The following is a 15,961-nucleotide window of genomic DNA, read 5'->3' on the forward strand; positions in this document are numbered from 1 at the left end:
TGATTTAGTGTACATCGGTTTCACGTGAATCAATTAAGTTAAACAAACATGATTTGTTCATGTAACATCAACATCATGGAATGAAGTCATTTTAAATGACTCAATTAAGTAATCTCAAAGTGAATTTTAAAAGGCTCCCTGATATGATTCAGGTATTCAAATTCATATATTCATTCATTCAATAAGACTTCATTTATTTTAGTTTTACACAATTTAATTGATAGACTGTAGCTATTAGCTAGCATTATCACTTAGCATCTTAAATGCTAAGATTTACATGCTCCTTCAGCCAGTACAGTTAGACTTGTAGAATCAGTCCACATCCTAACCAAATGCTCCACTCTTCTCCACAATGGTAAACCACTGTAACTTAAAATTTGGTTCTAATAATTCCAATGTAATTGAACATTAAACACAATTACACACTATCAAGTCTTCCCCTTTTCTCAGTTTCTCAAAAACACATAAAATAACACTTAATTTCAACATTTACTCTCTCTTAATTCAGCCATATGCAAAGCATGCTGGGAACTAACAAGCACCGCCCAGTTTCAGTTAATGCAACACAAATCATTTGTGTAATCCAACACAAACGGATTGAGTAAACTTAAACTTTACATATATTTAAGCAGATTGAACACAATCAAATTAGGTTAGGACAAAATGTATAGCAATTGTGTTGCTTAAGCTCATTTTAATCAAGCAATTTGAACAAGCAACAAAAATAAAAAAAATTCAGTGAATGCAGCGGCACCAGCCAATCAGAAGTACTTCCAAATCCACGTAGCCTTATATATCGTACCTTAACCTGCGATCGGCATGCTGCGCAATATAAAAGCTTCTGTCATCCCTCCTCCTCCCCAGCACCACCTGCAGAGTTCTGCTACGGAGGTTCTACTACTATTTCTTATAACCTTTCCTTTGTTTGTTATTTTGACTAAGCTGAACAAATTATTGTATTTGCTCAGCAGCAGCAGCGCCGCAAAATCAAGCCTATGTACTATGTATTTCATGCCCCATGCAAATAAATGCTGGTTGAAATTGATTCACTCCGAGAGGTGTCATGACTGAACTACATTTCACAGATTTCTTGAGATAAACGGGAGCTACAACTTTTGGCAGGCACGAATAGACTATCCATTTGCCATCAAAGCTATGGCACACATCAATGAACAGCTTTTGTCACTACACAGATGACAGTATCTTTGCTGTCTGGATTTTGACCACAATCGCTTTTTCATCCCCACAAACTACTCTCTTGATCCATTGTGGCTCTACCGTAGCACCAAAATACCTGTCAGCAGGTTCAAAACCATTTATTTCCAAGCCTCAGCACATGCAATTTAACTTTAAGTAACAGCACTTTACCTGATAATGACATGTCTTTGCTATACATCAGTCATGTTTCATTCTTCTCTGCTCCCACTGTACTGTAATGTTGTTCTATTCATAGCTATTGAATTGTATGGCCTTCTCTGTGCTGTATATAATGCAGCACTGCTTTATCTGCTGCATGAACACTATGATCCTCTATCATTTGATTTAAACATTTTAAAGGCTGTTTTTCACAGTTGTTTCTTGGTAACACTTTATTTTACAGTGTCTTTGTTACATGTTACATGTAGTTACTATAGTAATAACTATAAATTATGCATAATTACGTGCAACTAACCAACCAAACCAAACCCTAATCCTAAGTAGCCTACATGTAGTTACTTAATATCATTCAGTAGTTAAATGTATAATTACAGTGTAACAAAGACACCTTAAAATAAAGTGTAACTGTTTATTTTATTTGCTCCGATAAATGTTACTGTAAAATGTTCTTTTCACTAAGAAAAAAAAAAAGGTTCTTTTAAGGATTGTTCACAGTAAGGTTCTTTGGGGAACCAAAACTGGTTCTTCTATGCTATGGCATCATTGGCAAAACGCCATTTTGGAACTTTTATATTTGAGAGTGTACATGTAGAACTAGCAAAAAACTAGCTACTGTATAACAACTCAGAAGATGAAGACGCCAGTTTTTGTCCCTTTAGATTTACCACCAAAACGGCACTCGAGTCTGTCTGCCATGAATGTTTAGCAAGAGATACACCAAATGGGCGCTGCTTTCCGAAAGTAATTCACAAATAGAAATTAGCATTATTCTGTAGTAAGTGTGACTGAAAATGGAACAATACATCATTTCCTGGAATGTGTTTCATTGAATTTCAACACTTCTTGCCATTTACCTTCCTGTGTGGTTTGACCAATTCAGTTCAAATTCCAACTAATGAACTAAAAGGAAAGCCAATTGTTAGATTTTGCATTTTCCAATACAACCAAACAAACCGAACTCCGAAGTCAAACAAATCTGGGTCTGCATCAAAAGTGTGAAAGCACCGTTAAAGGGTTTTCCAATATATAATCAATTTATATTATATTATTATTTATGTTTACAAAGGTTCTTAGATGCCCAGCCATTTTTGTAATTTCCACAAATCATTGCAAGAAATCATGTGCAACCCACAGGTACAGTAAGTTAATTCTGTGGAATGAAGCAAAGACACATTGATGATCAGAATGAGAATGTCCTTATAGAAATACCCTAAAGAAGTCAGAACTGTCAAAAGAGTAGCCTACCTTGGTTTCTTTTTCTTCTAATTTATTTAATTTCTTTAACTTTTTCATTTTCATCTTTACTTTGTTTTACATCAACAATCTTGGCAAAACACTTAGTGTTGTCCTTGTTCAGAAAAGGTAATTCACAAAAATGCACAGGCAATTTCAATGTTTCTGGTGTCATGGTTAAAATCTGTGACAATAAACACTTTGTAAGCTTCTCACAAAGATTTGGCAACACACATATACAACTGTACATCAAAAACATTTCACCTCCAGATCTCCGTATGTAAACAACCACATCAAGTTGTTCAGTCAATAATTTATCTGTTAAGAGTCAGAGACTTGAGATTTAACAGGAATTCAGTCCTCAGTAAATGTTGCTTACCACAAGTTTTGTCATTCATGGTTGAGGAGACACTTAAAGGCATTGAAAGTATTTTCCAATTGCCACATCAGGTCAAAAAATGGGTAGAAAACTGACAATGCCAGATCACAGCATATTCACAAAGGCTCACTGAGTCAGATGTTCCATCAAAGACAGCCGGCTATTCCATGTTCTTAAAGTTCTTAAAATAGATGGACTGAATCATCGGAAAAGCAAGGTGAGTGTCCTGTCTCTTGTTGTTTCTAGGCAGGGATTCACGCTCTCGCACACACACATTCTGATGGATTTCCAATATCAGTCAAGCCTCATAGTGACAACTGCCCACAAGCCCTTATTTTTCCTCCTCTGGAGACTCAGTCACTTGATATGTACAGAACATCTGCTTTAAGGTGGCCACATACTTCTTCAGAACACTCACATGTGGAGGGAAATCAATATAATCACAGCTTAATGCAGATAAATGAACCAGCAGCTTTAACCAATGACTGGCTAAATACAAAGTAAGGAAGCAAGTGTGAAGATTTAGGCTGCACTTTTGTGTCACATTGTAGAATCTATTGTGATGAGAAAATGAACAGCTTTGAGAAGATAACGGCCAGGAGCATCCCTATAATCACACCCAGTTGCTTTATGACAGCAAAAAATGAGCTGATTGCTGTGAATTCAAAAAGCAAACGTACTGTTGCTATAATTTTAGGATATCACTATTTTATCCAAGCTGTGCGAATTTCAGGTAATTTTGGCCAACTTTTATCATTTAAAGTGTCCCAATTTACCTGAATTCACAAAAGAAATTCCAAATGAACATGTTTCTTTCTCCCTGATTCATGAGAGTTTAAGTCAAAACATGAATCATATTTTAATTTGTTCTGAAAATAGCCAATAGCCATTGGTCTTTATACAAAGGTACAATTTTATTTGAAGTATAATTATATTATAACTCTTGCTGAATAAAAATATTTCTTAATCTAATTATCCTTACTGACCGTTAACATTTAAACAGTAGCATATATCCATAGAATTAAAGGAAAACAGAATAACAGGTAAGCCTATATAAAATAAAATATATACACATTTATATAGGTTTAAATGATTTGTATTATTTAATGAATTAAACAAAATAAAAGTATTTTTTAATGCATATTTTCTCAGTTATGTAGCCTGTTTTGTCTGAAGAATCAGTGCTGAATTGTTAGCCAAGTATTTAAGTAAGTCTAATCCTCAGTGAAATCATGCCTAATATGGTATACCTTGTTGTCTCATGGGGGAAAAAATGGGGGGGAAAAAACAACTACTGACCAAAACTATGCCTTAATGAAACAGAAACAGAAATAACAGAAAGAGTGTTCTGAAGAAATATGAGTCTGTGATTCTGTTTATTGTTCATACTTTATCTATAAAAAACAATAAGTGGATGTAGCAATGCACATAGTTCGGCTTTGTGAAAACCAAAATTGGGCCAGACTACATCCTTTATCACTATACCTTAAACCCGCAGTGCCTCATGCACACCTACAGCCGACAGTCGCCGGTTTATGTTCCGGTACCTGCAACGGAGCAAATCCCTGTAAGTGGAGCGCAGGTCCCGGTTAAAGAAAGCATAAATGAAGGGGTTCATTAGTGAATTGGCATATCCAAACCATAGCAGCGTCCTCTCCAGCCATATTGGTACGCAACTACACTTGACCCCACATATAAAGGGTCTCGCTGTAGACAGAATAAAAAAGGGCAGCCAACAAATGCCAAAAACTCCAACTATCACGCCCAATGTCGTAGCTGCCTTTTGCTCTCGCTTAAAAATTGAGATATTCTGTCGTTCACGGCTGAGAAAACGAGAAAGAGCAGCGCACTCCTCAGCTACGCCAGGTGTGTGTTGAGGTTTTAGGCCTTGCATCCTCAGGGCTTCGCTGGCAACGGTCTCCAGGCGTTCCCGACGGGGGAAGTCAGTAAAACGATGTTTGGCGCCGCTTTTTCTGGCGGCCTTGAAGATCTTGTAGTACATGAAGAGCATGACGATCATGGGGATGTAGAAGGCCACGGCGGTGGAGTAGATGGTGTAGCCGAAGTCCTGGCTGATAAGACAAACCCCAGCCGTGTTAACGTTCTTCGCCCAGCCGCAAAATGGCGGCAGTGTGATGGAGGCCGACACAAGCCACACACCAAAAATCATCTTCGCCATCAATTGGCCATTTTGACGAGCAGGGTAGGTCAAAGGGCGGGTGATTCCAAGATACCTGCAATCAAACAAACAGATATAAGACATTATGCGGTGATTGTCATTATGAATTCCAAATTGACAATTCTTGTTTTTTTATGGAATATGGCAGTATTTATTATAAATGATTTATCTATGCACATATCCAATCCAATCAAAATAACAAAATAACTCTTGCAGCGACATCTCTTCTATGATGACGTGTTTACTGGCGTGAAGGCGGGACAACCTGTCACTCACATGAGATCACAGCAATAGCAAACCACAACCATCCAATGATCCAATCAATTCTCTATTGACAAAATTAAGTCCCACCCACCCAACTTTTTTTTTTTTCTTGTAGGAGAAGCCATTTCACTCGGATATATATCGCAATCATACACTGTAAAAAAAACTGTCTCTGCTTCCTTCCACTGTAGAAAATGAACCCAGTATCCAATATCCCAGTAATGGTCGTTGCCGATTACTTCGTTGGAAGCCCGAGTCTGCACAGGAGTGATCCTGCACTGCAAAATACTTGGTGTTAAAGGGATAATTCACCCAAAAAGGAAAATGATCACAGAATTTTCTCACCCTCAAGCCATCCTATAGATGTAAATTACTTTCTTCTTTTAGCCGAAAAAGTCCTGGCTCTTCCAAGCTTTTTAATGGGAGTGAATAGTAACTGAGATTCTGAAGGCCAAAAAAAAAAAATCACATCCATCCATCATAAAAGTAGCCTAATCCATACGGCTCCAGGGGTTTAATAAAGGCCTTCTGAAGCGAAGCGAGTCGTCTTTGTAAGAAAAATATCCATATTTATAACTTTATAAACTAGAATTACTGGCTTCCGGTAAATACCGTACGCGAGTCGAGTTCCGGCGGAAGAGTAAACTTTGGACAGACGCATGACGTATTGTCAAACGCGGAAGCACAGAGGATAGAGCAAAACAAAACACCAGTCACGAATTAGAAGTCTAAAACGAGAATTTTTAAAAAGAAATGTCAGAGGAGATTAATTTTGTTGCCCAGCCCTATTTTTTGAACCATGAGAGGTGTCTGCTCTCACCTAATCTTACGCTACGTCTACATCATATGCCGGAACTCGACTCTCTCGTGAATGCGCGTTCAGCCATTATCCAAAAGCTAGTGATTACAGTTTGTAAAGTTATAATTATGGATATATTTCTTACAAAAACGCATCGCTTCACTTCAGAAGGCCTTTATTTACACACCTGAGCCGTATGGATTACTTTTATGATGGATGGATCCGCTTTTTTGGGGGCTTAAAACTCTGTTACTATTCACTTCCATAATAAAGCTTGGAAGGGCCAGGATATTTTTAATATAACTTTATAATATATTGACCCTAACCCATTAAATTAACACTGTTTGGAATTTATATGGAACCACCAGCAGACAGTTAAAAGTAACCCTGAAGCAGTGTTAGAGTTAATTAGACAATTAAGTGATTAATTGAGTGATGATTGAGTATTAATGAAGCTCAATCAAGCTCATTATTAAACCTGATGATAACAAGCAGAATCACTGAAGGAAAGAGAAATGCAAGAATAACTGACTTCAGCCACAGCCTTAGATGAACTCCTTTCAAGATAAAGGAAGACATTAGGATTAAATAACTCCAAAGCAGCATTACCAGCTTCACTTATTACTAAAGAGTTAAGAATTGTTGAGAATTAATAGAGGTTTAGATGTTGATGTTTTATTGAAAATAATAGGTTGGTGTAGTCATTATGGTGATCAGTGTTTGCTTTGAGCATTTTCTCTCTTGATTCTTTAATGAAAGTTTTTCTCTGGTTGCTGTAACTGTGTTTATGGCAAGCACAGCCAGAGAAAATGTGATAAGACGATGTTGGCTACTTATGATGATAAAGTAATGTAATATTCTCATTCACTGATCTTATTCAGACTCTGATTTTGAAGTTGACGTCTTATTGATGATAGTAGCACTGTGACTGCACATCTTGATATTAAAGTGTTGTTAAACCTCTGTTAATTCTCAATAATTCTTAACTGGTTAGTAATAAGTGAAGCTGGTAATGCTGTTTTTGGAGTTATTAATTAATCTTCTGCTGAGATCTTGAGAGATCTAGGCCTGGTTTCACAGACAGGGCTTAGACTAAACCAGGATTAGGCTTTAGTTCAATTGGGACATTTAAGTAGCTTTTATAAACGTACCTTAGAAAAAACATTACTGGTGTGGTTATCATCAGGTGTCTTCAATAATGCTCATTTATCACTCAATCACATAATTATCTAATTATCTCTAACACTGCTTCAGTGTGTTTTGCGGTGTGTACTTGGATTTTAACACCTTTAACTTTCTTATTATTCTCAGGTTAGGTAGAGTAAGTCGAGTCTGGCTTAAATTATAAGCATTTTAAATTGCTTACAGTTTAGTCAGAGGACTTCTCTGTGGAATGTTCTAGCTCAAAGCCTTAAAACACTATACAAAAACTGCCTACCGAGGCACTGATTTAATCAATTAAATTTCTTTAAATTGGCTACTTTATATAATGCACAAAAATGTAAAGGCAAATACAAATTCATTAAAGTATAAAATACAATTATCACGCTTTCAATCAAAGGTGTAGTCAACTCTGGGCTTCTTGTCTTCAGTTTATTGGTTTTCTTGTTCTCAGCTCTGAGCTTCTAGGCATTGGGGGTACAAATGTATCAGTAGAGGCAATGAACTCATCAGTCTTTTAAACTCCTGTTGTGTAATTAGTAACAGTGTAAGCAATGCATTATATTAAATACATTAAGCTCCTGCACACTCAATTGCAAGCACAGCTGACAATCATGACATTACACCCCGTTTTAGCATCAAATAACTAACTAAAACCAAACTTACTGGGAAAACGAACACTTTAACATACTGTACGTCTGCGTAATGAGAACTACCTAAAATGACAGAAACCATCTTTGGAAGTAGTTTTTTTTAAATGTAATTGGAATTTTTTTTTGGGGGGGGGACTTGCATCCCTACTGAGACCTATAAGACCTATACTGCAGCCACCCACCAGGGGAGGGCGATCTAAATACTTTGCCTTCACTTTTCAGGATTTGTGCGGCACACTTGGTCAGAATAGGGAAGAAAAGATTATCGCAACATCAAATTTTCATGCCAACTTAAATCCGGAGTGTGATTTCTGCATATAGCTTTGGCAAAATAAAGTGCTAAATAAAAGCCATAATTTACTCACACTCATATCGTTCCAAACCTATTTGACATTTTTCCATGAAACTCAAAAAGATGTTTAGCCAAAATCTGATAAAATCATAGTCCATTCTTATGAGCTATATTCCAATTCTTCTCAACGTTAAGCTTTTCCTATACACAGCTCTTCAATCTCATTCACGTTTGCATGTATATTCAGTATGCCACACCAGGTTTGACGTCAATAATGACAAATTACATTGATTCATCTGTGTTTTGCCAGTGATTGTGATGCACCAAATTTGAATACGTGCATATTCAGATCATACTGATGACATTTGACAATCAGAGGGAAAGATTTTCAGTGACTAACGACTTAAATTTCATATGACTGAACAAGACTTGGAATAAAGTGCATGAGTCATTCATTTTCAACATCTCCTTTTGTGTTTCACAGAAGAAAGAAAATCATGCAGGTTTGGAACAACATGAGGTTGAGCAAATGACAACTTTCATGTTTGGGTGAACTATACCTTTAAAATTAAATAAAAGAAAGTAAAGTATATAAATTACAATTGTAACAACTTTATCAAAATCATTGTGTACTGCAGATGTATTTACTCGCCTCAATCTCGGTTCCCAGAATTCTTCTCAATGTGTGGTACTTTACAAGATGATTGAGAGGCGAATGAGAGTGAAGCGAGACATTCAGTATTCTAAAAAACACAAGTTCACATCAGGGGCATACTACAGCGAGACAAGAGCACGGTGGTGCAAATTGCATTTGTCTGAGCAGCTCTTGTCTGAACCAATCAGCACCCACTCAAGTTGAATTGAGCTGGAGCGCAGAATTTGAGAAAAATGCATGAGCAAAAAAAAAAAAATCAATTATATTATTGCCACTTCTGCTGCTGAGGAAACTGACCTTGATGGTGCCATTGCGTTTGTTGTGGCTAAATCGCATTTAAAGAGCATAAGATTACAGCCCTTGAAGGTTTGATGAAGGATTCTCATTGCCATGACCCCTGCCCCCAGGAAACACTTATGCAAGAACGTGCTTTCCATAGAGATCTAAATTTAATCTCTGTGCAGTCGCCACTCTTGCTGGGGTCGTATTGAACTCACAAAGCCGGTGAGTTTAGAATGGCTCTGCACTGTTAGTATAAGTATAAGTATTTCTCTGATGACGTGTTCATTGTCATGAAACAGAAGAGTGCAGACAGAGCATAAACAGAGTTTATTAAAGTACTGAAAGGGATGCAAACAGGTGAGTAACTGGAGAGAAGATAGTTGGTGTGATACTGGCTGTGAAATGACAGTTTTATCGGTATCAGGTAGATCAGAGAAGTGACTGGAGGACTGGATGGTTGGCAGATGGATGATCACAGACGACTGAAGCAGACTGATAATTGGGCAGTTTGAGAGAGGATTCCACCAGTGGAATCAGCAGGTAGGTAGTTCAGTAAGTGTTCAGGAATGAACAACAAGACCAGGGGTGCATTTCCAGTACAACGACATAACTCGCTGCTTTGCTACCATAGTACGATGCATCATTGAAGAAATTAACTAGCTAGTCAGAATTTTTTCCCGAAACCGTATCGTCGCAAAATTGGTCGTTCAACCACGTCGGTTAATGATGTCACGCATGTGGTGGAGTAATAACTACTTTTAATTAATCTGTTTGAGATCAAATTAATGCTAGATGTTTTGCGATAAATTACGGACATGGCATCTGAGGACTATTTCTCATTTTTCTCAGTTATTTTGCTTTATTTCCAGATTCAATCATAGGCTCGTTCTTACATACTAGAGCACATTCACACTCTTCAAAAACGGCGCTTTGAATCTCTTGGCAAACTAAAATACGTAAATGACATTTGTATGTATTCTAAATAAAAGACATAGATTGTACTGAATGTTCTGATTCTGTGACAGTCACTCACATAACATCACAGCAATAGCAAACCACAATGATCTAATCAATTCCTGACTTACATTTATTCATTTAGAAGACGCTTTTATCTAAAGTAGGGGTGCCCAATCCTGCTGATCGACTGTCCTGCACAGTTCATCTCCAACCCTAATCAAACACACCTGACCTGAAGACGTTAATTGGTTGCTTCAGGTGTGTTTGATTAGGGTTGGAGATGAACTGTGCAGGACAGTCGATCGGCAGAAGCAGGATTGGGCACCCCTGATTAGCCCTGTTTACACGAGAACGCTCGCGGATGAAAACGTAAAAATATTTTTTCAGATGTGCCTTTCGTTTAGACGGCGACAGCGTTTTTGGGGCTTAAAAAACGCAAAAAAGTGAAACCACCCTCCAGAGTGGAAATCTTAAAAACGCTCCACCGTCGCGTTCCCGTCTAAACGGTAAAAACGCAAAAGTCTGCTAGACAGTGAAGGCACTGATCTGCTCATGGTGGCTCTCGTCGCGTACGCGTTTACGTCACAGACATGCGCTACATCGAATTTCACACACTTTTGCGTCAAGATTTTCCCCCATAACGCTCGTCTAAGCGCAGAATAAAAAGTGATAACGCAACGCTACTTTTGCGTTTTCTCTTCAGATCGTTTCCGTGTAAACATAGCCTGAAGCAACTTACAAATGAGGAATACAAGCGTTTCATCTTAAATTTCTAAGATTTAACTGTGGTCTGTGGTCTTTATCAGTAGGACCAGTTACATTTGGTGCCGTGACCCGGATGTGAGTGAGGTTTAGGTGGGTGAGCGCAACTGAGGCAAGAATTATCTCCGTTACACACACGAAAAGTCTTTAATGTCCTTGTTAGCATGCCAGCCCTCTCATGCCAGAGATGAAAGTTCGAATCCCACTTGGAGTAGGTAGAGTAGGACCAGTCACATAAAGAATATGTAGTTAAGTACATGTGCAACACTGATTTAAAATTCCTGAAGCGCTATATGCAATATGCAGTGACAACTCAACCATTCAGATCTGAATCTCCATGGCACCAGCTCTGGCTTAGACACCGTCAGCTGCATAAAGTAAATGATTCCAACATCCCTTTAAGCAGCTTAGCAGTCAAACACCCATTGGTTTATGACTCCGAGGGCAACGTAGAGGTCTGCGGGTCATGTAAATAACATGGCCATTATTTATGTAATGACACTGAGGGCACAGGAGTTTCCAAGGCTATAATTTTAATCATAATTCTAGGTCATATGGAAAATGCAGTCTGACCTTTCCATGTAATCCTTTGAACAACATGTACAATTTTCCACTTCAAAATGAAAAAGAAAGTTCTTATGAGAGACCTTATGAGTTCTTTTGAGCTAGAAGGGGTTCAGGGTACACTAATCATATACAGATCTCATGTGGCTGTATTACTGTATTTGTCAAAAGTACCAGTGATTTCTAGACATGCAATTCTTTTAACGTTGTACAAAGCTCAGTGCACCTTTAAGGCTTTAGTTTTTGGCAATGCTTTTGTTTTCTGGTATATTTGGCAAATCTCAAATCTTGAACTTCATGTTGTTATCATTCTAAATCTGGAGGGTTTATTTAAACACAACATTCTTCTTCGTGCATGAAAAAGAGAATCTGAAATCTTCCACTTAGCATCAAACATTTTTCTGCTTTCATTGTTTTAAATTGCATCTAAATGACAGTTTGATATAGTAACCATGGGAACCACTAGAGTGAAAGTACCCCAAAAATAGCTAGGATTATTTTTCTCACGTTGTATACTTCAGATGTCTAGGAGTGAGGAGTGAGAGGGAACAACTCGATGAGCTTCAAGAACATTTCTGGCTCTTCTTTTCTTTCTCTCATTAGCGATATTACTTAGGGCATTCTGTGGTCTTTGATGTACATTAAGGCCGGGTTAATGGAGAGGATTAACCCTTCCACTATGTTGCAGAAGAGCGGTGAAGTGATCTCTGTTTGAATGTTTTCCCAATACTGCTATGGCTCATCTTTTTGTGTCTGGTACGAGAGACAATGGAATATTCAAGTACCACTTTTAGATGAAAAAACAACAACAACAAAAAACACCTGCTTCACAGATCTTTAAAAGCACTTGAAAATATGCTATCATAACTGAGAATCACAAAAAAATGGGGACACCATATATGAGGTTTTGATATTTAATATAATAGTTTGTCAGATTAATTCCTTAACCAAGATTAGAGTTTTGTTTAAAATATTGTCCTCATATTTTGATGGATTAATTGAACTTTCTGTCTTTCTTATCTTTACAATATAAATGGTAATGTATACACACACACACACACACACACATTTATAGTTTAAAGATAATAAAGCCATATTTTACGACCATTAATATTTGCATTCTGACATTATTTTTAATATACTAGATAATTAGACACATTTTCCCCACAAATTCTCATTATCATAATGTATCTAGACCTTTTACTTTTGAGTGTTTTATAATTATTCTCAATGACCTCTGATTCTTATTAGATTCACAACAGAAACAGAAAATAAAAAATAAAATAAAACAATAAAAACGTTCAACAATGCTATGGTGCTACAGAAGATGAAAGTTTTGTAGCTCCAGCCACACAGTTGCAACATAAAACAATTTCTGTTACCATCTCTGAAAACAACCACAGGCAGGGCAGTTCATATGTGACTGACAAAGGACATCAATGCTCCATACAGGGCACACAAAATACAAACCTTAACACAAAATGTTTTCAAACAAACTTTTGCTTTATTTTCCAAAAATGGCAGACTGCAGGAACCTAACACCTCTTGCTTAACAGTAAGTCATTTTAACATTCAGTAACATTTTCCTATAAATCATTAAAAGGTTCTAAAGTGTCATTCATATTAAATTATTATGATAACAATCTGTGATGGTAATTTCTTATTTTTTGTCAGGAAACCTTATGCATCCACTGAGAGAGAAAAAACGCCTGTACACTTCTCTACACTGGAGAAAAACGTATGGATTTGCATATGTTTACTTAAAATGTATTTAAAGAGAAGCCTATTATTTTTCCTATTTTTTCCAAAATAGGGTGTTGTTATCATTATTGAGGACACAGATTATGTAATGTCTGTTTCATTCATACTCGTAGTTGGAGGGCGCCATCGTGCAGAAAGTCCACAAGTGAGACTCAGAGAAGTCATAAAAAACGTATGACATTTCAGGAAATCCCTTATATGGAAAAGAAATCAAGCTATCGCTGTACAGACATTTTGACACACAATACATATATGGTTTATCTGTGTTCTAGACATTTTCATAAGAATAAAGTATATTTATAGGCTATAATGCTAATCGACATGGCCTTTACTGCCTGAACTGAACTGAAAGGAAGTTATTTTAGAATTAAGAATTTAAGACTGTTGTTACAAAGTGAGTTTGTCATTAAATGTTCTCTTTAGTTGGACAAGAGGTTTGTAAACTTCTCATTACAAACTTGGATAGATATTTGGTGCGTGTTGCTTCTTCAAATGCACGTCGTTAAAAAGATAGTTCACCCAAAAATTGTAATTCTGTCATCCTTTACTCACCCTCATGTTTTTACAAACCTGTATGAGTTTCTTTCTTTTGTTGAACACAATATATATTTTAAAGAATGTTAACCAGAAATTTGACGGTATTGACTTCCATCGTTTTTTGTTTTGTTTTTTCTGCTATGGAAGTCAATGGCTACCATCAACTGTCTGTAAACTCATACAGAATTGGGACAACTTGAGGTTGAATAAATGATTTTCATTTTCATCCATTAAAGTGATTCAAACTCAAAGCTCTTGCAGAGATGGAGCAACACTGCGAACAGATCGACCCGTTTCACCATGAAACACACTGTGCATATACTTATTTAATTAAAGGGGTCATGAACTGCGTTATTTTATTATTTTATAATGTTTCCTGGGGTGCACTTAGTATGAGTGTTACATAATTTGTTTTTCATAATTTAGAAATAAAAGGCATTTTTCCTACTCTGATTTTAGCCTTCTGATTTGAACGCTCTGTTTTAAGGGGCGTGTCTGCTGTGAGACTTTAGTGTAAATGCTCACTGCTGTGATTGGCTAACATCTTTGCATATGGAAATAGCTAAGTATTACATGTGGAATTCTCTCGAAAATGTTTTTTAGCATGTTTTTACAGTTCTCATGATTTATTAAAAGTGAGAAGTGTTGATTATTGCATTATATTTAGATTGTGGCATGAAAGAGATCAAAGGGAGCGTTCTTTGATCGCTTTCTATACATAATTTAATCACAGTTTAAATAACAGATTATTTTCACATCACCATGCATTTCAGGCTCTCTGAAAATCCAATGCAGCCACCGTGTTTCTCCATAACCTGGCACTGCACAACATTTTGCACTCTTCAAAGGCATCTTTATCGCTTAGTTGCTCGTTCCAGTAAAATCATAATCAAGGACCCCTTTAAAACTTTGGGATTTTGCATTTTCAATTTAATTTCAGTCAATCGTGCAGCCATAGATAACCTCACACTCTTACAAGCACACAACAAATGCTCACTTAACACAAACAAGCGGCTCTGTCTCACACACATGCAAAACTGTATCGCACGCATGCTACTGTGTTAAATGTATTCATTGCACAGACGGATATTTAATAGCACGTGATTATAACACCCCTGATACTGTATTTTTGTTTTATCAGAACTTATCAGAACGACTGCATGTAATCCCATCACAATCATCACAGCTACAGAAAGCCATTTTACATTTCTCTTGATTTTTTTGTAATATTAGACCATCAATTCTAGTTTATTGTGAAGTCTTCCTTGCTTGGAGATAGAAAGAGTAAAGTCCAGGCTAAAGTGCTGCAGAGACCGGGTAAATGGATGATGAGACATGGCAGGGAAATGCACACAGGTCCGTCTCTGAATGAACTGATGAAAAGTGACATACAGAGGACAAAAAACAGTCAAGCAAAGGCATTTAGTGTGGCCACTGCTCCTTCATCTTCCTCCTCCAGCTCAAACTCTTCATCAAAACACAGTTTCTTCACCATCTCTCCACTCCTACCTACAACTTTAACCTCTATGGTGATTGCTTCTGACATTCTCTTTCTCTATACATAAAGGCCAATTTTATGGCACTTTATTTGTGAATTAATTTGTCAAATTAATGTGACTTATCGGTTAAGTTTGTAGTGGAGTGGTGTAACGTATGCTTACTGTGCATGTGCATGATGCATTTTGTGCCAAATACACGGCGATCACACTTATGTAATTCACTTAGAGTTATGTCATTCTTACAGTATACTGTAACTAAAAATATCTGCACAATAGATAAATGCATTCACTTCATCAGCAAAAAAAGAAAAAATATCTTAAGGGCAAAGGATTTCTGCTTTTGCTTACGTATCTATTCCACTACAAAAAGTGAGAATTGTCCGACTTGACAGCTCCTTTTTCAGTTCTCTGCCTGCAGCCGCCTACTCTCGTCTACACACAAGATGAGTTGTTTGGCATCGCAAATGAGCCTAAAGCCAAGAAATGCAGAGGCTTGATGGAAAATGGACCACAGCACCGTTTTAGTGATGCCAGATTAAAAAAAGCTACAGCGATGTTTTCCTTATGAGACTCTCTCTCTAAGTCCCTCTCTATGGATTCATAATCT

At 37.0% G+C, this 15,961-nt stretch overlaps 1 protein-coding gene across 1 annotated transcript in view; it reads right to left on the reverse strand.

Annotated features, from left to right (window-relative positions):
* Positions 1 to 2,641: 2,641 nt before the first annotated feature.
* htr7c (5-hydroxytryptamine (serotonin) receptor 7c) overlaps positions 2,642 to 15,961 on the reverse strand; it is a 44,149-nt gene continuing 30,829 nt past the window's right edge. The window contains exon 2 of the mRNA XM_084413965.1: positions 2,642 to 5,223. Within this exon, the coding sequence (XP_084270091.1) occupies positions 4,476 to 5,223 (748 nt within the window). The 3' untranslated portion in view covers positions 2,642 to 4,475. The remainder of the gene's footprint in view (positions 5,224 to 15,961) is intronic.

The sequence above is a fragment of the Rutilus rutilus genome (assembly GCF_951802725.1).
Source record: "Rutilus rutilus genome assembly, chromosome: 7".
Classification (NCBI taxonomy): domain Eukaryota; kingdom Metazoa; phylum Chordata; class Actinopteri; order Cypriniformes; family Leuciscidae; genus Rutilus; species Rutilus rutilus.